This window comes from Diceros bicornis, chromosome 1, assembly GCF_020826845.1.
Source record: "Diceros bicornis minor isolate mBicDic1 chromosome 1, mDicBic1.mat.cur, whole genome shotgun sequence".
NCBI lineage: Eukaryota > Metazoa > Chordata > Mammalia > Perissodactyla > Rhinocerotidae > Diceros > Diceros bicornis.
In genome coordinates this window covers 20494791-20522421 of record NC_080740.1, presented here as the reverse complement: position 1 = coordinate 20522421, position 27631 = coordinate 20494791, and the positions used below count along the sequence as shown (strand labels likewise).

Below are 27631 nucleotides of genomic sequence, written 5' to 3'. Positions count from 1 at the left end.
CCTCAGCATGGCCGGAGAAGCAGTGCGTGGGTGCACGCCTGGGATCTGAACCAGGGCCACCAGTAGCAGAGCATGCGCATTTGACCACTAAGCCACGGGGCCGGCCCCTCAAGAAAATATTTTTATAGGATAGAGGTGTAATAACATTAAACAGAGTAAGGAGTATTATAAACCATATTGTTTATTCATTATAGTACGAAATTTATTTTTAAAAATAGAAATTTCTACCTGAATTTTTTATATATTATCCTCTTGAGTTCTAAAAGGAACTCAAGATATATATAGATGTATTTTAATAATTTCCTTATCTTTCATGAAATCTGTTTGATTCTTTTTTCCAAGTTAATTAAAAACTAAATTTATTTTAAAAGCTCCATTATTATTTTACATTCCTTGCTGTATGTAAAAACTTTTACACTGTGGTTTATAATGCATATTTCAACAGCCACATCAACTCAAAAAGCCTCTTATTAAGACCATGTACATATAGTTAATCACAGAAAGCAGTCTTATGAGTCACATAAATATCAATTGTACTTTGGAAAAGCCAGAAAACTTGCAAAAATATTTCAATCTCTTGAAAAGTTTTATCTAATCTCTCCAGATATGATTTCTTTTTTTTTTTTTTTTGTGAGGAAGATCAGCCCTGAGCTAACATCCATGCCAATCCTCCTCCTTTTGCTGAGGAAGACTGGCCCTGGGCTAACATCTGTGCCTATCTTCCTCCACTTTTACATAGGACACCGCCACAGCATGGCCTGACAAGCCGTGCCTCGATGCGCGCCTGGGATCCGAACCCGGGACGCCAGCAGCAGAGTGCACACACTTAACCACTACACCATGGGACCGGCCCCACTCCATATATGATTTCTTTTTTTCTTTTTAATAATTTTATTTATTTATTTTCCCCCAAAGCCCCAGTAGATAGTTGCATGTCATAGTTGCACATCCTTCTAGTTGCTGCATGTGGGACGCGGCCTCAGCATGGCCAGAGAAGCGGTGCGTCGGCGCGCCCGGGATCCAAACCCGGGCTGCCAGCATCGGAGTGCACGCACTTAACTGCTAAGCCACGGGGCCAGCCCTTGATTTCTTAAGGTACTATCTAGTTCAAGAAGTTCCAAGTTGTTCCTAAAATTCTCTTTGTAAAATTTTTGAAAGGTGCAGTACAAACAGAATTTATTTTTAATTTCTTTCTACTCACATTTAAAAGTAGTTTAGTTTAGACTAAGTAATAATAATTACTAGGTTAATGATTTGGCAAGTCAACTAAAGAGACTGTTTTATAAAACACAATATGAAATTGAACATAATTGAACATTAGCTCTTCTAGGGTAGAACTAATAATGCCTTTTTTGGTTGCTGCTGCTATTTGAAAAATTTTATTTGAGAGCTACATATATGCTTTCTTAAGGTACTTTTCATTGCTCCAAGTTCAAAGTCCTTCCTGTTTTGTTGTTTTCCATATTTAATACAAATAGAATTCATTTGTGTTATTTAAAAAAATTTGTTCTCTATGCAGTAAAGTTCTTGAATTTAGACCATGAATTATGAATATACATATTGCTGACAGATAAAAATCCTTTGTAAGACACACATGTTACATTAAACACTCAGAGAAGTTTTAAGTAATTACCATGTATTGAGAACACACTGTGTATTAGGAACTGTGTGTTTCTACATGCATATAAACATTATTTCAATAAGAGTCTCAAAACAGAAACAAAGGGCAATACCCTACTATGCTCAAATCACGAACTATAAAACACAGAAATGGGTTCAAATACCAGCTCTGTGATTCCAAAATCCACGTTATTTCTACCCTATATTGCCTCTCAAACAATTTTATAAGAAGAACCATAAATGTACATTTTTTAGCCTATAAAGTTTTACCTGGGTTCTACATATGGTCTCTTTTAAGGCACCTTTCATTTCAAGAAATCTCATATCTTTCCTGAAATCTTTGTTTTTTTCTTGATTGCTATGTTTATTCCAAACAGAATTGGTCTGGAAATCTTCATCATTCTGAATTTCTTTCTGTATGTATGTGAAAATGGTTTAGGCAATCAATTAAGTATAATTTCAACATTATGTCCTTTTTATGGTATTTAGTTTTATCTATAATTGCAAAATATTTTGGTACTCAAACAAGTATGTAAAATGCACTCTTCTAAATCCAAGGTTATTAAACACTAGTATATTCTTTGAAGGAAAAAATCATCCCAACAATGGTCCTTAATAACAAAGTGATTTCTGTGTCTTAGTGTCTCAAGAAAAGCTAATGCTTTGTTGGTCTAGTAACAGTCAATCCTTCTTATGAATCATCATGAACAAAAAATATTTTATCTAGTCCTTGCCCAAATTAAAATTACAATCTAGATAAAAAATTTTCACATTATAGATAGATTACTTCTCAGATTATTTTTCAGTTTTTTACTGACAAGACTTTTCATTTGCAAGTCCACTAAACACAGAGAGGAAAAGAGGCTGAATTAACAGCTCTTATTTTACTTAAATAGCAATAAACAATTATCTTCACCTAACTCTATCTCAAACACTTAAATTTCTCTCGCCAAAAAATCCAAACTGAATTCCTAAACCACCTACCAATAATAATTTTAAAAATATTTGCATATGTACCTACACATATAATTCTGGATGTTTAGTAAGATAAAGAGTTGGGAGTAAAGATGAATTCACGACAGTTCCCAAAACGTACTTGTGAAAGAATATTCAGAGATTCACTACCTTTACACAGAGACTGGAAAATCACTATGCTCCTAGGGAACAATTATGATATAAGCCAAAATGTGGTAAGGCCTAAGGTGTGATCTGTGGTTCCATCCACTTGTACTGGGCTTCCTACGTGGATACGAGGGCCCTTTAGCAGGCTGCAATCCTGCAACCAGAGAACAATCCCTGAGAGCGGCTGACGGAACTTCTTCAGTTACTTAGAAAAGTGAAACTGAAAACTAAGAAAAACGAAAACTTTTCTTCCTTCCTATACCTGGTGTCAAAGAAAGAATTTGTACAAACAACAATTTCTGTTAGGGACAACTCGAAGGGGAATAAAGTTGAGTTTCTGGCTTTGAATTTCACATGGTTGACAATGGAAGGATAAATCCTCATGCCCAGATCATTAAGAAATGTCTAAAATACAGGATGAATTAATCCCATATGATTCCAGTTAGACAGAACATGAAAAAGAACATGATATTATTATTAGCAACTAGGCAAAAACATAGTTTTCTAATCCTGAATATATTTACGTATGCATCCATTTCAGATACTGTATGTTAATCTGTGAACTAGGATGTATGATGCAAGTACCTTCTATAAGTTTAACCACTTAAAAATCATAACCTGACAAATCAACTATGACATTTGGAAGATTTTTAAAATAAAATAATCTATTTTATATAGAGCTAAACAAATGAGCAACATAATTTTCTCCAAGCTACCAATACTCTCTCCAATTACTCTTATGAAATATATAGCAATTATTTATTTGAAATATTTCTTATTCCTTTAGTGCCAACTATGTACTAGGGATTATTAGGCTTTTTCTCATACATGATCTAGGAAAGGAGGGCCATATCTGGTCTCTTTAACATAGTATAATGCTATGTTCCAAATAGATGACAAAAGCCTACTTCTTCAGTAAAGTATCCTATTATCTAGGAGTAGGGCAGCACAGTGTGGCAATGACAGCTGGCCTGGCTTTTGATTGACATGTCTGACTTGGTTTCCTATCTTGGACTAGGTATAGAAATGCTCTGGTCTCCAGGTCGTATTCCTTGATTCAGCCACAGCATCAGCCACACAACTAGAATGAATTCATGAGACAGGATGGAGATTCAGAGAAGTCAAGTAAAGAATAAGAGTCTTTTGAGTACTCTACATGGTTCTTAACTAGTATGTACACCCTGATTCTTAAATGGTACCTCATAATCCTATGATTGACTACTAGTTTATGGTACTGTTTACAGCATTAAGTATTTTTAACTATCCAGAAAGAGACCAGGTAAATATCAAGGAAATCTAATAATACCCAAAATGAGAAAAGAAAAGGGAGATCCGAGGAGAGAAACCTTAAAATTTACTGAGTTCTTGGCCTTAAACTCTTGGTCTGACACATGACAGCTGTGGGATCATGGGCAGATCATTTAACCTGATTGTACCTCACTTCACTAACTGTAAAATGGGGCCATAATACATACCACACAGGAACATGAGGTTTAAAATAAGATTAAGTGTGTAAAATGCTTAGCACAGCACCTGGCACACAGTAATCACTCAATAAATATTAGCCCAGAGTAACAGTTGTAATAATTCTCACAACAAAAAAGTAAGATAAGTATCAGCTTCTACACACAAAGAAATTCAGTCACAGGATACATGGTTTTCCTATGGTCACAGAACTAGAAAATTATAAATCTGGGTCACAAATTAGTTGATCTGGCTCAAAAAGTGTATATTTTTAAAGTTATTCCCACTATACTTCCATAAGACTTTTCTGTGGTTCATTTTCTTTTCCTTCTTAAGCAGATAGTCAAAAGAAGTTTTAAGTATTCCTAAGTATCCTTCTCTTTTCTGTGAAGCCTTCCTTGGGCCAAACAAATGAGATATGTTAGTCATTTGTTCCTCTGCATTCCTGTACCTTGCACATAATTTTACCAATGTACAATACGGACTGAACTATAATTGATAGTTTCCATTTTCTGTTTTCACCACTAAACAGTAAGCACCTTGAAGTCTGACATGTGATCTTATTTATTTTCCCTGGTGCCTAGCATACTGCCTGGTATATCAAAAGTCTTCAATAAATATCTATAAACCTGAGCCAAAGAGATTCCTGATTCTACTACTTAGCAGCTTTCCAAAAAGTATAAGTAGTTTAAACAAAACTTTTTTTTAACACTTGCTTAATTGTTACTTTTAACTCAGCCATTTTACATGGCAACTCTTCCTAGAAGACACTCCAGAATCCATCTAATAAAGAATGTAAATATGTTTTATGCCAAAGTGGTAAAAGAAAAGCAAGACATCGAAATAAAGTTAACTGTCTATTTTCTCCTCAGAAGTGATCACAAAATGCCTCCCTTATTTGGAATGAATGATTATGAACTCCCAGCTATCTAATCCAGAACTTACAAAACATACTCTAAAAACAAACGTTAAGTTAGAGATTATTTGCTATTTTTAGTTGACATACTACTTCAGCAGCTGAATCCTAATTTTGTCAGAATACTACAAAAAAGATTATGGTAAGGTATAGTGTATATTACACTTTAATCATTTCTTTCCACGGAAAAAGGAAAATTCAGGTACTTTTACTAAACTAGTTAAAAGAATGGCTTTTATTCCGTTGACAGTTAATACTACCTTTAAACTGTTCAGATACGCAAATCAGGGTGCTTTTGGCTACAAAGAACAGAAAACCACTCAGCATGGAACATGGAACAACATATGGAAATGTATTACCTCACAGAATGGCAATGTGGTCCAACGCTAAGACAGGTTTCAGGGTTGGTTAATCTAGCAACTCAAGCATCTCAACAAGGGTCCAGATTCTGTCTACACTTTGCTCTCTATAGGGTTGGTTTCATCCTAAGGCTACTTCTCCGCATGGTCAAAGAATGGCTGCTAATTTAGGTTACATTCTTCCATGTTAACATCTAGCAGCAGCCAGGATATCAGTGGCTCTCTTTCAGCATGAGGAAGAAACTTCTCAGAAGCTCTTACATACCTCTCTCCATGTCCCATGAATCAGAACTGGTTCACATGCCTATTCCTAGACTAATCACTGTCAAGGGTAATGAGATTATCCACAGTCCAAGCAGATCCATTCCTTGAACTAAGGTCAAATTTCCAATCTACATTGCTGCTACTTGTGGTAGGGAAAGGTAATTATAGAATGACATATTACATCTACTCTTGGAAGACTCAAAGGTCTTTCATAATTTCTCTATTAATCTAACAAATATGAGAACTCATGTGCAAGGCTTTATACAAGATGATTCAGATATAACTATGGAAAAGACAGACATCATCCTTGATGACAAGGTGTTTTTGGTTTAGATGGGGAAACAGACATTAACCAAGTAATCAGTCAATTAATTAATTACAATTATGGTGAGTACCACAAAGCAAAATAATGCTATGAGAACACATTATAGGTCAACCTAACTTAATAAGGAGATCAGGGAAGCTTCCTTGAAGTGGCAATATCATCACCGGGACCTGAATGATAAGCAGAAGGCAGGTAGGCACAGAAGTGACAGAGCAGTGGGGAGGAGCTTTTCAGGCAGAGAAAATAGCTTTTGAGAAGACTCTGAGGTAGGAAGTAGCTTAGCCTATTTAAGAAACGGAGAAGGCAGTTTTGTCATAGTATCGTGAGCACAGAAAAAAATGGAGCAGGATACAGTTGAAAAGGTAGGAGTGACAGGAATCCTATGGGAACTTATCAACCATGTCAAAGGTTTAGAACTTCATCCTAAGGGCAATGGGAAGCCATGGGGAGGTTTTAAGTAGGAGAGTGATGGGATCAGAATTGTTTTAGAAAGAGTATTTTGGCCGCTCTGTCTGAAGGAAGTAGAGAGAAGGAAAAGGGAAAAGTAATGAAGAAATTAGCAAGAGTAAAAAGGTAGAGTAACAGGAAGAGTAATCGGGAGTCCACTCCAGGAGTGCAGGGGAAAGAGGATGAACTCAACATGATGTTAGCATAGAGGGAGATAAGTGGTTTGATTCAGGAGGTATTTGAGATAAAATCAATAGGACTTTGAACCTGACAAGATGTGGTGAATAAGGAAAGGAAGGTTTCAGGGGTGATTCCCAAGTCTCTAACACAAATTATTACATAAAAGCTGATGGTATCTATTGAGATGGGCAACACTGAAGAAGGAGTCAGTTTTTCCTAGAGGATCAAGGTTCAGTTTTTAGACATACTGAGGTTTCTCTTCTACCTTGAGTGACCCTTCCCAAAACTTCTTCTTTGCTTATTTCCAGAGGGTTTCTTCTAGGGTTGTTCCTATTTAAACAACTTAAGGAGTGGTATTTGCACGAAATTGGAAGAGGGAGGTAGAGGAATAGGAGAGGAAAATATTTCTAAACTCTTAGAAATCGCTTTCTCTTTTCCAAAGGCAAAGTAACCCCAAAATTCTCATATAATACTATATCATACTATAGTCCCACTGCTATTTTATTTATACTCTTAAGTTAAGATACTTAAAATTATTTTGTAGTAAGCATCAGTAAGGCATGGAAAACAAAAGCAGAGACTCAAAATAAGACAAACTTTAAATTTAACAAGCAAGTTTCTTTCAGATTTATCAGAAGTACTCTCGAATATTTAAATAATTGAGAGGAATTGTCTTGAAAATATGTCATTTTAATTACTTCCAATCATTATATTTTCAAAATTTAGAACATAATTTTAATATATATTTCACTATATTGATATTTTATAAAATAAACATTTTTAAACATTTACTATTGATGTTACTTACCTCTAAAAGAAAATCCCCTAGATACTGAATTGGATAAAATGGAGCCTTAAAGTTATCTTTTTCTTGCTCAGCCTTGATTCTTGCATTACTGGCAATCACATGAGTTATTCCACTTGGTGAATTTTTTGGTAAAATAACATTTGCTTTTCCAGCCTCCAAAACTCTAAATAAAAATGTAAATAGTATAAAAAGTATTAAAAAATAAGCATATTTAGGCAAATTACCTAAATCAGTTACTTCCTAGGAATAGGACTAGAACTTTCTGAAAGGAGTTAATTCCCTTGGGCTATCTGAGTGCCATGGAGAATAACTATTACAGTGATTTCTTAAATTATAAGTTGTTCAAAGCAGATGTTTAAGAAATCATGCTATTTTTTATACTTATCCATTTCCTGATATAGGAAAGGCTTTTAAGAATCAAAAATATTAAATTTATTCCCTAAGGAAAAGTCACCTCAATATGCCAAAAGCACAATGAAAGAAGTCTAAAGCAGTAGCTACCTTAGAAGGCAACATACCTCCAAAGAAGTCATTCCGGACCACAAAAAATGGAATTAGTTGTCAACTTTCCTTTAAAAAACTAGCTTTTGAAGAAGTTTAACTTTGATCTACATTAAGAAATACATTTTACATTTCAACTCAGAAGACACACACACACACAGACATACACACCCCAAAAGTTTCATGAAAGTTCTGCTTCTGCTTAGGATTGAAAAAAGCCACAAGAGAACACTGCTACCACCTAAGAATAAGAAAAAGCCAAATAATCTACAAAATCATAATTTTTCATGAACTCATCAGAGAACTGAGGTAACACACCAACCAAGAAACTGAATTTCCAAAGAGTGATAAGAGATTGGACACTCAAACTATTTCACTTTTGCGAAAGCACAGGAGAGAAATGGCTGCCATAAAAGCAGGTGAGAATCAGGTAAAATTACAATACATTTAAGGGCCAAGTGTAGGTAGCATGACAGTTTAGAACAACTGCGAGTCCCTGACACGAGGAAAGCCTGTTCTCACTTGCAAGCTCTTTGCCATAGCCCTCTATTAAGCATTCATGAAAAAGATTAGAAGCAGGTAACAGAGTGAGCCCCCATTCGTAGCACAGGTAGACCAGTGGGGATTGGCTGCCACCAAGAAAGAGATGTAAAACCAGGCCCAATTCCCTGGATTCTTCTGTCATATGAAATTTTAAAAGCCTTAAGTCATTTCAGAAAGTTAAGAAAGTCTTCTACCTTCAGAACCCAGGAAAAGATGCACTGTTTCTGCTGGAAGAGTGGAAATAAAACTCATCTGTTCTGGGGAAGGGGTAGGAAACCTGCTGCATAGCCCAAAAACAGATCCACTGTTTCTGGTTGAGGGACAGAAGCAAATGCATCTGTCCCTAGAGGAGTAGCAGGAATGCCATTTGTGCCTAGGATTCTGCACCCATACAAAGCACAGATCTAACACTGAGGGAGCGGCTGGAAATTCTCTCTTGCCCAAGACTCTGCCCCCAGATACAAGGCAGACTTTGGCTGCCATGGGGTGGGGGACTGAGACACAAACATTAAGAAAGTCCCAACCCCAGAAACCAAGAACACAAAGAATGCTTAAGGCTGAAGTCTATCCAGCAGAAGTGAGAACATACTCATCCTTACCTCCAGCCTAGAAATGAGTAACAAGCAAGAGGGAAAGAGTATGAAGAGAGAGTCTTTCTGTGACCTAGTAGTGCAGGGACTGCCAAAAGCTGAGAGTGAAGCAAGAACACTGATTAAAAATCCTCCAACACCCCAGATCCCACACTAAGCAAAAGAAACTGTAGCCCACTGCTGGAGTAAACTGAAATGATGCATTGAAGGCGACAATAGCATTAACAAAACCCAAATCGAGCTCAACAACTGACAAGATTAACTCAACCACCCATATTAACTGCCTTACAGAAGACGTAGGCCCATTTTTGGATATAAATATTATTCACTGCAGCCTCTATTGTTCTTCTATATGTGATGTCTATGCATCCAATAAAAAATACAAGACATACACAAAAAGAAAGGAAAAAAACCAAACCACTGTTAAGAGATAAAGGAATAAATAGTACAGAGAGATGATTCAGATGTTGAAATTATCAGAAAGTGACTTTAAAATAACTGTGACTAACATGTTAAAGGACATAATAGAAAAGGTAGACAATTTTGAAGAGACAGGGAATTTGGCACAATGGAAATGGCAGAAATAAAAGATACCACATCAAAGAAGAATTTCTTTGACAGGCTTATCAACAGACTACATACAAATGAGGAAGGAATCACTGAACTTGATGATAGGTGAATAGAAATTATCCAACTGAAACTCAAAAATGAAAAAAAGAGAAGGGAAAAAAACCAAAACAAAACAGGAGAGAGCATGTATAAACTGTGGAACAGAATCAAATAGTCTAAAATACAGGTAATAAAGCTCCAGAAGGAGAACACAATGGAAGAAATGTTTAAAAGATAATGGCTGAGAATTTTCCGTAATTAATAAAAGACAAAAAAACTCCACATGTTCCAGAAGTTCAGAGAACCCTAAGCAAATAATATAAACACAAATAATAAAAAATAAATAAGCAAAATACACATACACACAACTGGACACATAATCAAACTGCTAAAAACCAAAGGTCACATTGCTTTTTAAATTTTAATTTCCAATTGTTCATCACTAGCATATAAAAACACAATTTTTGTGTGTGTGTGTGTGTGTGTGAGGAAGATCAGTCCTGAGCTAACACCTGTCGCCAAGCCTCCTTTTTTTCCTGAGGAAGACTGGCCCTGGGCTAACATCTGTGCCCATCTTCTTCCACTTTATATGGGATGCTGCCACAGCATAGCTTAACAAGCAGTGCGTCGGTGCGCACCTGGGATCTGACCCCTGGGCGCCCGCAGTGGAGCGCGAGCACATTAACTGCTGCACCACCGGGCTGGCCCCCGGTCTTTTCTTTTTTGTAAATTATTTAGTATATGACCATGTCTTTTGGAAATAAAGAGAATTATTTTTATTTCTTTCTTTCCAACTCTATACCTCTTATTTATTTTCTTTGCCTTATTGCACTGGCTAGTACCTTTAGTAAAATGCTGAATAGAAAAGGTCAGAGTGAGCATCCTTGTCTTGTTCCCAATAATGGAGGAAAGAAATTCATGATATTAAGTTTAGATTTTTTCATAGGTGTCATTTACCACATTGAGAATACAAAAATTCTTAACAAAATATTTGCAAATAGAATCAGCAATTCTTAAAAATGGATAATGCACTATGATGACATAGAGTTTACCTCAGAATACAAGTTTGGCTTAACATGTAAGAATTAATCAAAATAATTTACCATATTAACAAAATAAGGAGAAAAGTCAATTATCGTAACAGATACAAAAAAAAAAACTTTCAGAGCAATCCATTTATAGCAGCATCTCAAAACATGAAGTACCTGGGATTAAATTTAACAAAGTATGTGCAAGATTTATACAATGAAAACTAGAAAACATTAATGACAGAAATTAAAGAAGACCTGGAGAAATATAGAATCTGTTGATAGGACAACTCAATATTGTTAAAATCTCAGTTCTCCCCAATCTGACCCACAGATTCAATACAACGTCAACCAAAATTCCAGCTTGCTTTTTTGTAGAAATTGACAAGCTGATTCTAAAATGTATATGGAAATATAAAGGATCCAGAATCACCAAAACAATTTTGAAAAAGACAAAGTTGGAGGACTCATACTATCTGATTTCAAGACTCACTATAAAGCTACAGTAATCAAAATAGTGTGTTATACGTATAGACATAGATATCAATGGAACAGAATAAGAAGTCCAGAAATAGACCACACAAATATGGTCAACTGATTTTCGACAATAGTGTCAAAGTAACTGCAGAGCAACTGGAACTCTCATACACTGCTAGTGGGAATGTAAAATAGTACAACTACTTTGGAAAACACTTGGGCATTTTCTTATAACGTTAAACACACAACTGCCATCTGAGTCAGCAATTTCATTCCTAGATATTTACCCAAGAGAAATAAAAACATGTCTACATGAAGACTTGTACTCAAACGTTCATAGAATCTTTATTCACATTAGCAAAAAGGAAAAAAAAACCCAAATGTCAATCAACGGGTGAATAAATAAACTGTGATATATTCATAGAGTGGAATACTACTCAGCAACAAAACAGAATGAAATGTTGATATACGCAATAACATGGATGAATCTCAAAAATACTGGGTTAGGCAAATGAAGCTACCTCAAAGGAGTATATACAGTATGATCCCATTTATATGAACTTCTGCAAAAATACAAATCTAATCTACAGGGACAAAAAAGAAATCAGTTGTTGTCTAGTATTGGTGGTGCAGAATCAAAAGTGCAAGGACACAAGGGAACATTGCAGGATGATGTAAATGTTACAGATCTTGATTGCAGTGGGGATAACATGGGTGTATAAATTTGTCCAAACTCATCAAAGTGTACCCTTCAAATGTGTGAATTTTACTGTCTACAAATTACACTTCAGTAAAGGTGACACAAAGTCTTTGCACTCCCCCCCTCAAAAAAGTCATGGCAGGGGCCGGCCCGGTGGCGCAAGTGGTTAAGTGCACGTGCTCTGCTGCAGCGGCCCGGGGTTCACAGGTTCGGATCCCGGGCGTGCACTGATGTACTGCTTGGCAAGCCATGCTGTGGTGGCGTCCCATATAAAAAGTGGAGGAAGATGGGCACGGATGTTAGCCCAGGGCCAGTCTTCCTCGGCAAAAAAAAGAGGAGGATTGCCAGATGTTAGCTCAGGGCTGATCTCCTCACAAAAAAAAAAAAAAAAAAAGTCATGGCAGTCTTAGAATATAGTTTATCCAATAAGAAGCCTTTTAAAATATGATGTAAAAGATAAAAAGAAATGAAACTATGATGGAAACAGTATGAACCATGAAGACTGTACTACATAAATCCAGAAAAAAGCCTTTGTAATAATGTAAAATTTTACTTGCAAAAATCTAAAAGTGTTTCAAAACTAAAAACAAAAATCTTACAATTTTTTTTTTAGTTTGCTTGATTTGGGCAAAAGAAATAACATGGAAAGTAAAATAGAGACTACAAGAATAACCTAAAGCAATACTATAAAAGAGATTGCGTTCCATTAGACACATACACTTAAATGGCAGAATAGCTTACCTAGGAGATCAAAGAGTAAATTACCATGGCTTATTTGGACTAAATTAATAATTGCAAAGAAATACAAAAAAGTATTCAAGCAAACCAAAAGTGTCTTCATTCATTGCTTTAGCTTTTATGAGATCTCTTACCTTACAAGAGAATCACTTCGTTTATCAGCTCTAACAAGAAGGACAACTTTCCATCTGTGGAATGCTCCTGGAGCACCAGTGCGTTTCAGTTCTTCACGCCATCTTTTGGGTGCAGATTGCATTTGAGGTGAATAATGGGAATCTTTTTCAATTTTATATCCCCATTCGTAAGTTGTTTCATCAAGCCATCTGCCACTTTTGGCACTATGAATTATGTAGTCCTTAGTTAGTACCCACTTTCCTAGAAAGCAAATAAACTGTCAGTCACAAAAGAATTTTTATTCTCATAAATGGTAAACAATAAAGACCAAATAGTAAATAAATTTCACTTCTTTCAACATGAGACTCTTAAATTACATTGCCAATAATATTATCTTTTACCTATATTTGTTTTCCTAAATTTTTTGATAGTGAGAAGCCTACGACATCACTGAACATTGTATGTAATCTTTCCCATAATAAATCATTACAAGTCTAGATGTTATTAAATAAAATATAAATCTAAGGCTTAATAAAATCAAATGTGGTATTACTTAAATTATGATTACTATTATTATTCACTATTTTGGGTTAGATTATTATTTCTCCTATGCTAAAAACTTTTCCAATAGTGTTTTCAGCATTGTTACACTCTGTAAAACAAATTTGTTGAGTTAGCGAATTTTTCAGGGTAATTTATAACTTCTGTAGTTTCTTTATCTGGGTATCAAGGATCTTTTTAAACAGCAAGGACAATGTATGTTTTCATTTGTGGGGATAATAATGAATCCAAGTGTTTTCCTGGTGGGTTACTCTAAAAACTGTTAAATACAATTATTATTATTATTTTTGCAATCAGTGGACTAAGGATATATCAGATCAAACACAGGGAAAACTATAAAAGGAACATCAATGGTAACAAAGAGCGAGAGGAGCAGACTAAGTCCTAATTTGTGTTTATGTAATTTAAAATTGTAGAAAAAATAAAATAGGATGATTATTGCTTCATAACATGGATGGGAGGGGAGGCAGCAACAGGAGAACAAAAACATTGACTATTTCTAACAATAGATCAAAAAAAAGAAAATTGACTGAGAACAGCTGAGTCTTCAACAGAAGCTTTTTTTTGGCACTTTGTGCCAAATCTTTTTATTAAAACATTTTCTCTTACATAAAGCACTTACACTAAATCTTTGGTGAAGTAAATATTTCTGCCAATTTAAATCATTTCACATGTGTTACAAAGTTTTACTCAGAAAAATAAAGCAAAAAGTATTATATTAAACATATTTTTAGAAAAGTATCAGAAAAAACACATCTATGTTTGATGTAATAAATATACTATCGTTGCAGAGAATAGGCACTTTTTCTTTAACATGAAGGTTTTTTTTCCAAAAGTTGGCAGAAGGCAAGTTAACTTACCTGCTGCACAAGCTGCTAAAAATTTCTCACTCTTACATAGGCGTTCAGCTATAAGGTGTGTACAATTTTTGTATTTCTGGAAGAAAAAAACCCACATGAAAAAATATTACTAAGGTAAGATTTCCTTTATAACACATTCTTTTTATTTTTACAATATCAGGGGGGCATTTTATCATTTTTAGGCCAGTATTTTAATTCTAGTTATTTTTCTACATCTTGAACATTTTGATAAGTAAGTTTCTGTACTCACCTCACTCTTAATAAAAGTGCAATCTAGTTTGAACATTTTGATAAGTAAGTTTCTGTACTCACCTCACTCTTAATAAAAGTGCAATCTAGTTTTAAAAGCAATTTGCCTAGAGCTTCCTTTTCTTCCATCTTAAATCCTGTCATCTGGATGATATGCTTTGGGGCATCATCTTCCATCTAACATATATACACATAAAAAAGATAACATATGTAAGAGGCATTATTCACAGGATGGACATTATTATTTTTTCTTAACTATGAGTGCTAAAAATAAAAACTAAAACTATTAGATTCAACATATAATGAATTAAACACATAACGCTTAATTGTAAATACCAATGTTAAAATTGCTTATGTGCAATATAAATTAGTTTCAAAGTTATCTTCTCAAACTGTGACCTTAAATAAAGCAAGATTTTTTTCTGGCTTGAACATTGAAAGTTTGCATTATTACATTACTTGCCACTAAAATATACTGATGAATGAACATAATTCTTCAACAAAGGACAGATATTTCCATAAATATTAGCAAAATAATATCTGCTTCATTTTAAAAGTACTGCTTTTGCGAAGAGCTTTTGAAACAAGTACACCTACAGACAATGAAACTTAATCAGATTTTATACCACTTGTTAAAGTGCTTGTGGATACTGAAGAACATGTATAAGTCACTGGAGAAGCTGACAGAACTCGTGGTCCCACAGCATTCACACCAAATAATTTAGTATAGTAGGTACATATAATGAACCTGAATCCTATTCCCAATCTACATTTCTTAACTCTGCTATATATATGTTAATTTCATCACCTACAGAGTAGACTGAAAAAAATCACGATTTTCAAATTTATTTTGATAGGGACCTTAATCCATATTTAAATATAGTTCACAAAGCACTTTGTATCTGAGGTGGCATATTTACTAAGCAAGAAAGGGAAAACTCACAGCATGTCTAATTAGAATACAACTTTTTGTTTATTTGTTTACATGAGGTTTAGAACTTTGAACCACATAGCATCTTAGAGAAAATGGAGTTTCTCATTATCGATAAGGAAAGTAGGGACTAGAGAAATCAGGGTAATTTTTCATTTCTCCAACAATTTTATCACCATAGCTCTAGATTAATATTTAATTAAAGCCATAGGCAGAGCAATAGCAGTTGGCTTCTTTCAAGACAATTAAGAGTAAACTTCAAAAAGTAAACTTCAAAAAAACCTCTGCTTTGGTGGCCTGGGGTGCACAGGTTTGGATCCTGGGTGTGGACCTACACACCACTCATCAAGCCACGCTGTGGTGGTATCCCACATACAAAATAGAGGAAGAGGGCCAGCCCCGTGGCTTGGCGGTTGGGTGCGCGCGCTCCGCTGCTGGCGGCCCGGGTTCGGATCCCGGGCATGCACTGACGCACCGCTTCTCCGGCCATGCTGGGGCCGCGTCCCACGTACAGTAACTGGAGGGATGTGCAGCTATGACATACAACTATCTACTGGAGCTTTGGGGGAAAAAATAAATAAATAAAATTAAACAAAAAACAAAATAGAGGAAGACTGGCAACAGATGTTAGCTCAGGGCCAATCTTCCTCACACACACACACACACACACACACACACACACACACACACACAAAAATTATAATGGCTTTGAGCCACCCCTGATGGCCTAGCAGTTAAAGTTCGGTGCGCTCCACTTTGGTGGCCTGGGTTCAGTTCCCAGGTGTGGAACCATACCACTCGTCTGTCAGTAGCCATGCTGTGGTGGAGGCTCACACAGAAGAACTAGAAGGACTTACAACTAGAACACAGAACTAAGTACTAGGGCTTTGGGGACGAAAGAAAAAAAATCAGTAAAATAAAATAAATAAGTAAAAAATTATAACTTTTGAACCCAGGACTAGTATCAGACAACTGGTGAAGTGAAAACTGTTCTTTATAGAAATTCTATTTTCAAAGACTAAATATATACTCATATTCATATTAAATATATATGAACCACATACATATATGTATTTATTTAAAGGTTGAGATTCATTCAGAGTACAATTTGAAAGAAAGCTCACTATACATAATTTTAAAGCATTACTCTAGCTTAAGAGAGTGAACTTTCATTTCTCTTGTTTCTAAGAAGAGGAACTTGGGCTAGGGCAATAGCACTCCTGGTTTTTCTCTCTACCCTTCATCCCTTCTTTGGGAGGAGAAGCTACTTGAGAGAACTAACTGGATATATTACTTTGCTCAGAAGTCTGCATATTTGCAAAGATGATCATATTAATGCTTTCTGATGTGACCTAAGGAGCTGCCGGTAGTAGTCCTGCACTGCCAAGGTGGGTAAATCAATTCATAGGTTATGTATTAAGAAGCACACTGGATGGGGCCGGGCCAGTGGTGTAGCGGTTAAGTTCACGCGTTCTGCTTCAGCGAGCCGGGGTTCGCCAGTTTGGATCCTGGGCAGTTCGGATCCTGGCCACGGACCTACTCACCGCTCATCAAGCCATGCTGAGGCAGCGTCCCATATAGAAGAGCTAGAAGGACCTACAAATGGGATATACAACTATGCACTGGGGCACATAAAGCCACCTCCTCCAAACCAATTTCATTCAGTAAAAAAGCTGATATTTTGATCTCAATATATCTGACTTTCATATTTCTCCACTGGCTCCAAAAGAGGGAAAGGGATATAATGTATTAACCCTCTAAAATCCTAAAATTCAAGACAAAGAACATAAAGAAAGTGTCTTTAAGGATAAGGCTCTTCAATGAAACAAATAATTTTTTTAAAGTTACAATGATCTGGTTAGAATAAAATTATAAAGTATACATAGGAGGGCTTGGTGTCTTCTGAAATAATCATACATGTAAAATACTATCAAATAAGATGTAAGTAGCTTCCTGCATAAGGAACTCTTTACTGTATTACTCATCCAATTTTTTTAAGCATTTACATGGGTTAAATAATATAGCTCTTGAGAGTAACCATTAATATAGACTGGTAATATATAAAAACTTTACAAAGAATATGCTCTGTGGCTAGAAATAATGATTTAGCCTGATGCAGAACACATATTAACACACATACAATAAAGCCACATGTGGATTATAATGCATATATGACCATAACTAGGGAGAAATGCTGCTTTTGTTAATTCTAGGGAATTATTTAAATAAATCCTTTAGGCAAATTTCCTTTAGAAAATAACTCCTTTCAGAAATACTAGACAAGTGAAATTCAGCATATCTGTGAATATCATCTTGGTATCCCAATGGCAAAGGCAATCTAACTGTTTTTATAGTTCTTGAAAACCACTTTTATCAGAGGAACACAAGTATTTTAACTGTATATATTTTACCTACTACTTGCATTTTATTTATGTATTTAAGCGTTTCAAAAGCTATTTAGTAGGGTATTTCAAGAAATGTTGCCAAAGAAGGGAACTTTGAGTAGCTTTAAAACCCTAAAATCTTGCCTATCTGGCTATTCTAAAATACTGATATACAGAAATTACTGTTAAATAACTGGAATATACAGAAACAATGAGAAAAATCACTGTAATGCTACTACGCAAAAACTTTTACTTAAAGGTTTCCTTAAAAATTTATTCTTCTGCTTCCTGAGAATTAAATATATGTTATATAGAACTATAAGGAAAAAAAAAATCTATCATACTATGTTCCTCTTTTAGATCAAGTTAATAGCTATTTTATAATTTGAATGTTTATTATCAACGAAGTGACATTTAACATATTTTGGCTTGATGTATAAACTATTAAACGATTTGGACTTACTAGAGTCTGTGTATAATGCAAAGTTTTCATCTTAAATCATAGTGTCTTTATAATGGAATAAATATATCCACTTTCTATATTTAACAAGTATTTTCTGCCAAAGCCAACAGTCCACAGTAAAATGAAAACAGCACCAACCATGCTTAATAGTAGAAATCAGAAAAGTCTTTTTAAAGCTGTTTCTTTTCTTTGAAAAACAATTAACTATGATACTGAAATTAAACAAGCAAAGAGGAAAAGGAAGCCAGAAATACAGTTGAAAAAAACAGGACGTCCTGATTCATACATTATGCAAATATAAATGCTAAGAAACAAATCAGAATACAAGACATTTACTCACACATTTATGAGAAAAAGTAAGCTATTAGCTAAACTTTCACAGAACTGTGAATCCCAGTGATGGTACACAATAACTAGCACAGTTTTTTAAAGAAGAAATTCCATTAACCTAATCTAAAATAACTTCGCATGATAAAATAATCTACTTGAAGAAACAGAGTTTACATTTAGCAATGCTTTTTAATACCACATTATATGACCAACTAATAGCCTAGATCACAGATCTAATTCATATAGTTACACGGGAAAATTGATATCTATATAGGAAAAGACATAGAAATATATAGATACATGAATAGATTATTTATATTTATAACATTAGTGGTTTAATGGTTCTTCCTGTGACTCTGCAGGATTAACAAATAAACAATAGCCTGATATGCCAATGAACCCAAAGAGAGCACTATACAAAATTGGTGTAACACCTGTCAAAGACCCAGACAATTCCAAGTCCTTAAAAGTAGGGCCAAGTTTTGTGTAGGTGATATGTTCTGAGGTATGGAAGATCAAGGGCTAAGTTCTAGGAGTCTTCCAGCACAAGAAGGAAAGCAAATATACTGCAATGTAATTGTACCAGTGGTATTTCTAGGGAAATTATAGATTTTTCTAGAACTTATAGGGGGTGGTCCTTCAAGCATTCACACATAAGATACTATCCTAACACAACAAAAGGAAAACAAAAAAGACAGCATTTATTTTTAACAGTTAAATGTTTTATCTTTACTGACAAAAAATTAAAAATTACATACTAGATTCTTGATTACAAAAAGATACTTTTGTAGTAATTTTTAAAAAATGTTTAGTAATTAAAAAAAAATCTAGTTACTTACCTTGAACCACATAAGACACACAACTAAGGAGATAATGATTGTGAACGAGCTGGCATTTATGCAGAGCAAGCAACTGTCTCTGTAGTGTGGACTTTCCCAAAATATCTCCCACATGGGCCTATCCCTGATGCTTGAAATTCCTTTGCAGTTGGTGCCAGTTAGAAATGCAAATAAACCTATAGCACTCATCATCATAATTAAGATTTTATTATGCACTAACATTTTAGGTCCTATGAATCTTTACAATATGACACATAGCTAGAAAATGCTGAAAAGAGAAAAGTAGGGGCAGGAATACCGATATGAATACAAAGGTCTGGTTCAGGAGCGAGGATGAAACAGTTGGGTGAAAGAGGAAAGTGCTGCAAAAAAGAAGAGCAGGGATGCTTAAAGAGGTCTGCAGTAGGAAAATAAGGATAAGCCTTTCCTACTTTGCATTACTATTTCTTTTATGACCAGCCATAGCGTAATATAGAATTTTGAGAATATAATGCACTTTATAGGCTGTATGCTATTAACTAAGTTAAAGGATTTATTAAAAAGTTTAATTTATATATTTGCATTTAAGAACTCAAAATTTCCCCCAGAATAACTTTTACTGATTTGTCTTTTAATTTTAATTAACACATGATTACAGAAAATTTGAAAAATACTACAAAGTATATGGAAAGATTAAAATCATCTCCAATTCCTTCACCCTGTAATACCACTTAACATCTGGGGTCCAGCGGAGGGGTATGACCTGAAGGTTTTATGTATGTGTGTGAAAAATATCTATACATATAAAACGAAATTAGATACTACATAGTTCTGTATCTTAATTTTTATGTAAAATTATATCGTGATCATTTTTTCATGCCACTGAATATTCTTCTTGGTTTTAAGGCCAACAGGTTGAAAACTGGTGGTTTCTTAATGTGTGTTATCCTACTGAACTATTTTCATTTTTAAACTTACTTCTATTTTGATTTTAAACCTGCTAAGGAAAATCACCTTTAAAACTTCCCTCTTCTGGAAAGGATATACCAAGCCTTGAATACAACCAGTATTGCAGCTTTGAATGCAAGAGTTTGAAAGATTTTCATGATTTCTCTTATCTAAAGCATTTAACTGGCAAAGAAAATAAGTCCTAAAACTGAAAAAGGGTCAGTGAAAGTACTGGATCTCTTGTTTTCACCAATACTGCAAAACATACACACAAATCACAATACTTACACTGTGTGAGTAAAATACTGTGTGGCTCTGAAGGCTGTGACATGAAGAGGAATTTAGGAATTCTGTACCCTGTTGGCCTAGGAGCCAAATTAGGCCTTTGGCTTAATTTCACTCAGCTGGCCTTTTGGAATTTTTTTTTTTTTTTAAAGATGTAGTGTCCATTTCCTGCCCCATCCTTCAAAGATACGGGATGTGTGTGTATGTGTGTATGTAAATTAATTATCTGACTGAGTTTTCCAGAAGTGAGACTTGAGGGATGTTCTTACTTCAACGGCATTATTCGTGAAAGGAGCAGTCATAATCAGTCTCTTTGATGGCAAATTTAGCAGTAGAGGAAGTGGAGAAGTAGCAGCAAAGTGACTGTGGTGAAGAAGAAAAGAGAGTCTAAGAGGACTTACGAAGATGTCCAATCTATCCAGTACCATACAAGGCACAGGATGGACTAGAGATGCTAGTTTTAGGGATAAAAGGGCCCTTAAGGAAGCAAGACAGACAGGAAGGATGATGACAGACAGGAGGGACGATGTTCAGGTAAAAAAGAATGGATGGACAGTAGACATTGGTTAGCTATGGGGGATGCAAGTCAAACTTGCTTTAGTATCCCAGGAACTTTGTATTACTCAGTAGGAGCATAAGGTCTAAGGTTGAACAGGCAGGATTTTATTTTTATTGAGGATCAACTGTGGTCTGTACACTTCATATATGTTAGTTCACTTCCTTCTTGACAATGTAAGTGCAGTTTACCCTTCTAATACAGATAAGGATCCTGAGGAATCTGAGAGATTAAGAAACCAAGTCAAGGGTACACAGCTAGTAAACGGTGAAACCAAGATTCAAAGATCTAAAACTGTTTCTGCCAAAACTAGATGCCTTTCTACAATACCACGCTGACTTAAATTTCAGAATTTAGTCTAACACTTTTAACCACATTATAATTTTACAAAGCAATCTATTTTCAGCTGGGGCAAGAGAAAAATACCTTGCATGAAAAGGAATCTACTATAAAGGTGAGGATACATTTAGATCAGTAATATCCCTGAAAATAAACACAATTATATATATTAATTTCAGAATAATAACACTAATGTCTAAAATTTCAAAGTATTTCTAGGAACAATCTAAAGAGTGACTTTTTTTTTCTTATGAAAAAGTTTTATTTTCCTCATGGATTTGGTATTAATCCCTAGACTAATTCATACGGGCTTTTCTTCATCAAAAATAACAAAACTATATTTTTTATTTCAAAATAATTTTGATATAAAGAAAGTAAAAACCCAGTGGATTTAAAAGTTTCAGGGATATGTTACTTTTAAGCAGTAAGATGTCCTTAGAAGATGAGAAACAGTACATAGTACATTTTAGAGCATATATTTTCCATTAGCATATTTAAGGAGAGTCAATTACAAGAACAACAGAACATATGCCATTTTAGTTATATTTGTAAGAAAGAGGGCTCTTCACTTTCTTTAAGTTTTATTATTCAGAGCCTATTTGGAATTATTGATCTTGTTTAAAAAAATGTTTTGTTTAAATAAAGACTCTATCTTAGAACAATTTTAATTAATCAGTAAAATACTGTCTAAATAAAGCTATACTACTAGTTTTCTAAAAACCAATGTTTTTGGACATTAGTGGAAATTGTGAATACCTATTACGAAATCTTAAGAGTTTTGAATTTTGATTGTGAAAAGTAACCATATTTGATCACCTTTTCACAGACTGTTTCACATGATTTATGCTTTCTACTCTGGGGAAGTAAGAAAATACTAAATCATATAACTGAACTTCACCTAAGTGAATAAGGCAAAATAAAATCTGAATTCAGAAAACAGATCTAATAGGGGCTTATTTGCATTAAGTCTAATTGAAGGCTAATTGTCTTTACAATACAAGTGTATACATTCAAGTATTTAAACATCCTAGTTCACTTAAATTAAGAATACTCCTCTTTAACTTGGACATAAACAAATTAACTCCCTCATAAAAATCCACTCCAAGCTATCAACTTATGTACTAAACACCTGCAATACAGGCTAGACAAACTTTTCTAAAATGGAAACATCTTGCACATCAATCGATACTTCCACGAATTGAGGCATAACGTAATAACATAAGCCAAAAAGGCGCAGTGTCACACAAAGCACAGTGTCTGTCACACGTATACTGTAAATTCAGTTCAAATTTTCATTCCTAACGTCTCAATGGCAAATTTTTTTTCGTTTTTTTGGTATAGGATACTCATTCGCCAAAAAAGAGCTTGGCGCTTCCTAGCTCCATCTAATTTCTGGGTCAAATCCTGATATGGAGTGCGAGGGGCAGATCATTTTGTCAATATTTAATCACAAGCTTTGGGAATGGAAGAAATCTAAGGAGAACCACTTAGTCTTGTCCCCAGGCTTCAGGCAGTTGAGAAATGATAATCCCCAGGGACACAGACCTTCCCTTTAGGAAAACGTGTGTGTGTTTGTGTATGTTTAAAGGCCTACGTAGCCGAAGAGATGTGCTCATTACCATTTCGATATGTTAAAAAAAATTCTACTAGGGAGAAAAGGATGACACCACTTCCCCCGTCACTAGAAGGTGGGCTGGGGGATCCCAGCCACCTGCACTGACGCTAAGTTATGGAAAGCAGCCAAGAATCTGGGACTCAGGGAGAGGCGTCCCAGTCGGTTCTATGGAAACGAGACACGGGTGGCCTAGCGCCTTCCTGCAGGGACCGAGCGGCGGAGCTGCGCAAGCAGGAGGCGGGGGCCGCGGCTCAGCCCCGCACTGCAGAGCGGCGCTCGGAGGCCGGCCCCGCGGCGGCACGGGCGGAGCGGGGCGGGGTCTGCGGCCGCAGCCCACCGACGCGGGCGCCGAGCGCAGCGCAGCGAGTCGGGGCGAGTGGGGACGAACGGCGGCTGCGGAAAGCGCGAGAGGCAGGCACCGCCGCTTTCCCCCCAGCCCCTTCCTAGCCTCACAGCCGAGAGCCGCAGAAACTTCGGGGACACGGAGGAAACAGCCCCACAGAGTCAGGGGACACTGTGTCTTCTGAGCTGAGGTCCTTTACCTTCCCGGCCGGAGTGTCTGGGCTGCCTCCTTCGGGTGGCGGTGATGCCAGGGGACACGACTGCCGCTGCAGCACTCGCTGCTTCACTAATCCGGGCTATGGGAAATAATTTCCCGCCGCGCGCTCGGCGGCCCCGGAAGCTATTGTGCCATTTCCGGGTGGTTGTCAGTGACGCTCTGGAGCCGTCGTCAGGGTAGTCTGAGAGGGTGGCCCGCTGGATTCTAGCCGGGGGGCCTGCGCCTGCTAGATCAGCGCCGAGGGTGGGAGACTGGTAAGTGATTTTTCTGGATTGCCTCCTGGGCCTGATATTTCCGACCGGCCGGGGCGCCGTGCAGCCTCTTGGCCGGACCAAGAAGTGAGCGGGAGAGGGTGGAACCAGGAGGAGTCCCCATCCATCCCTGTGGCGCCTGACCCTCTGTGCTGCTGGAGAAGGCCCTGGGATCCCGGCTGACCGTCTGCTCCGCTCGCAATATCCATCTCCAACTTGGAACTCGCCCTCGGGTCCCCACATGTCCCTGAGCGAGGCCGAAGACACCGAGTACCGCGACTCGGTTTAGTACCGAGTCTCCCAACCAATGATCCAGGAGTATCTGTCCTCTCCCATTGGCGGGGTTTGGCCACCCTCGATTCTCGAGAGCTTCTTGACCGTTCTTTTCCTGAGTGCTGTTTCCATTGCCCTGGGGTGCAGTGCCTGGGAGGCAGGCAGTCGGATGAAGTGAACACCTTTTCCAGACATTTTGGAAGTGGGATGAGGGGGTCGTTCCCGATTTAGACTTCATCAACATTCCCGCCGCAGTTTGAATTGGATGAGGATGTTCTTTGTTATCCTGGCTGCTATGAGCTAAGTGAGCTTGTGAGAACAAGCTTAAAATTTCATGCATGGACTTTAGATACACGTTTCACCTTTTGGAAACCAGTAATCAGGAAGTAGGTGTGCTTTCATAAAAGGAGTGCCCCTGTTCTGCCCCAGGCTTCCTCAGTAATGAAAGATTCAGGAGCATTTTGGATGGAGGTCTGAGGTAGCCAGAATAGTCTTAACGAGACATTGCTGCCGATCAAGGGATAGTATGAGGAAAGGTGCTCATTCAGCCAAAGATTTGAAAGATGTGATGTAGTGAACCAGGGCTACTTCTCTTCCTTCTGTAATGCAGTTTCTTCAGGTAAGTAGTTTTTCACTCACCACCTTGTATTTAAATAATCATCTTTTTTCCACGTAAAAGGTAGCTGATTGATTTTCTTCAAAACAACCAGTTCCAAAAAGAGTTATAGGGATTACTCTACCATAAAGAAAAATGCAGTATGTTCCTTCAAGGCCCCTGATGTGACTTTTGGAGAGTAACGCAAACATGTTTAGGACAGCACATTGATCTTCTAATCTCTTTGTTAATAATTCAACAAACATTTATAATCTCCTCATTTGGTCCCAATTTTGCCAGTTTTTTGAATCTTATGTTTTTTCTTTATTTCTCCAATTGAAAGGTTTGTAAATAATTTAAGGGAGGTTACATGTTTCTATATGGGAACTAGTTTTTAGACAGGCAGTGATTTTTTTGTATCATTGCTCTTGATTTGTGGTATCTCCTTTCAAATGAACATAGCCAGCCCCTAACACTAACCACAAATAGCTACTGTCTGCCAGGCACTTTACATTCATTACTTTTTTAAAACTTACCACAGTTCTACAAGAAAAATCATATTATCCTTATTATGCAAACGTTTTAGTCTGAGACTCAAAGATGTTCCCACAGATTATACAATTAAATGGCACAATTGAGGTTTGAACCCAGTCTACCTGACTCCAAACTTTGGCTCTTTTTACTGTGCTTTATACTTTCTCTCATAAATAACCACAACAGAATCATTCTTTTTACTCTCAGGTAAAATTGGATAGATAGTATGTCACATTCAGAAACCAGATGGATAGCAAAACTTGAGTATAAAGAGATTTAAGGAATGTGTTAAGGAATTAATTCCTTAGGTTAATGTTTTAAGGATTAAGAAATGTGTTAGAGATTTAAGGAATCACCATAAGGTAATTTTGACATATCAATAATCCAGTTTCTTTTCTGTGTTGATCCTTGGCCAGTTTTATCATTATAACTCAAACTAATACAAGCAATCTAGAGATCATCAGTATAGTGGTGACTCTAAGTCCAGAGTGTCAGCTATCTCTTTAGGCAGCTTTTCACACACACACATTTATATGCATATATATTCGTGTGTGTGGAGAAAGAGAGGAAGTGAGCGAATGAGCACAAATTCATAAAATTGAACATTGTAATGCCTTGTAAGGAATTGTTATTACTTACTGGTTATTAGCAAAACTGTTCTATTCCGCTCATGTAACCCTCAGACAGATGGTGATTATCACACATTTTAAAGGAGTATGCTTAAATAAACCTACCCACTCCAATATTCTGTTTTATGTAGAGAAATAGAAATAGCCTGATTGTCAGGGAATTTACTAAAATCTAGTTGAAATGACCAATACTAGATCAATATTAGAAATGACAGAACGTACTTCTAAAGAATATCCTGTTTTACAAAAAGACACAAGTATATATGTATAGCTAGTCTCAAATACTAATGTGCATTTCATTACATTGTATTGACTTAACTATGTGAAAGATCTTTGCACATCCCATAGGTAGATCTCAGGGATATTTTGTTTTCAGTCAAATTTCAGTGCTTGTGAAGGTTGAGATGATATCTGTTTTGTTCACTGTCTCATACCCAGCATCTAGCACTGTGCCTGGCGTGTAGTAAGGGGCTCGACAAACACTTATTGAATGAACAATTCATTTTTAAAATGTTATTTATCCACAGAGAAGTATCTGTACATGTGTGTTTTAAAAAGGGACTTACCGCATAAATAGATGCATACTTATTTATCGTTACTCACTTTGACCCTGAAATGTAATGTCCACTCCACACTCATCCATAAAAGGCAGTGTGGTGTCCTCCAAAGACGACTGGACAGTGAGACAGGAGATAAGAGAATGTCTAATATTTATTGTTGTTTACTCTCTCCTATGCAGTGTTATGTTTTAGTCCTCACAGCACCATAGGGTAAGTATTATCCTCCTTTTACAAATGAGAAAACTGAAGCAAAGATAAGCTTTGTAAATTGTCCTTGGTTACACGCAGTTGTTAAATATCAGAGCTGTGATTTGAACCAATGCTGACTTCAGAGGCCATAATCTTAACTACTTTGCCATACTGCCTCCAGTTGGATTTTAATGCTGTCTCATCTACTAACTAGCTGTGTACACGGGAAATTTATTTCTGAGGTTCATATTTCTCATCTGTAACATATAAGGATTGGATTAGATGACCTATACGGTCCCTTCTAGCTCTAAAATCCTCTGACTTTAGTTGACTCCCAAGTATTATCTGAATATAGCGGTTCTACTTTTGAGTTTTACATGTATTGGTGTCTTCTACATTGGCAAATGTACAATCATGTTTTTGTAGTGGAAAAAACAAGACCAGAGTTAAAAAAAAAAATCTCAGTCCTGCTTTTTGCCAACTTATGACCCTAATGAGTCACTGAACCTTTGTGAGCTTATGTTTTCATATGTAAAATGGATCCACCAGACTGCTGTGAGGGTTAAGTGAGATGATAAATGTAAAGCCTCAAACATACTGCCTGACACACAGTTGCCATTAAATAAATACTATCTTTCCCTCCAGTCTTGTGAGAATAAAGGAAGATTGGTGGATATAAAAATGCTTTATAAATTAGCCAAAGGTAAAAAATCTTTTCACTTGTAGTCTTTTAGGAAAGATAAAGTTATATACACAAGTAGTTATTATCTAAAGGACAATTTACATACGATCATTGAAGATAAATCATGATGGGAACACAGAGAACATAAATTTTGCTTCCAGGAGGACAGATGAGGCAAGACTTCGTGAACAAGGTAATGCTGTGCTTGGGCCTTA

The 27631-nt window shown here is 36.3% G+C and overlaps 2 protein-coding genes across 4 annotated transcripts in view; one reads left to right on the top strand and one right to left on the bottom strand.

Annotated features, from left to right (window-relative positions):
* Positions 1-23764, bottom strand: part of SLF1 (SMC5-SMC6 complex localization factor 1) — a 57459-nt gene extending 33695 nt beyond the window's left edge. The window contains exons 1-5 of the mRNA XM_058531893.1: positions 23687-23764; positions 14539-14652; positions 14227-14302; positions 12826-13066; positions 7506-7668 (exon numbers count right to left, since the gene is read on the bottom strand). Coding sequence (XP_058387876.1) covers positions 7506-7668; positions 12826-13066; positions 14227-14302; positions 14539-14652 — 594 coding nt within the window. The 5' untranslated portion in view covers positions 23687-23764. The remainder of the gene's footprint in view (positions 1-7505; positions 7669-12825; positions 13067-14226; positions 14303-14538; positions 14653-23686) is intronic.
* KIAA0825 (KIAA0825 ortholog) overlaps positions 23549-27631 on the top strand; it is a 370351-nt gene continuing 366268 nt past the window's right edge. For 2 of the 3 annotated variants that reach the window (XM_058530923.1, XM_058531045.1), the window contains exon 1: positions 23549-23957. The gene's annotated coding sequence lies outside the window, so the exon portion shown is untranslated. The other variant, XM_058531081.1, reaches the window with a different exon arrangement.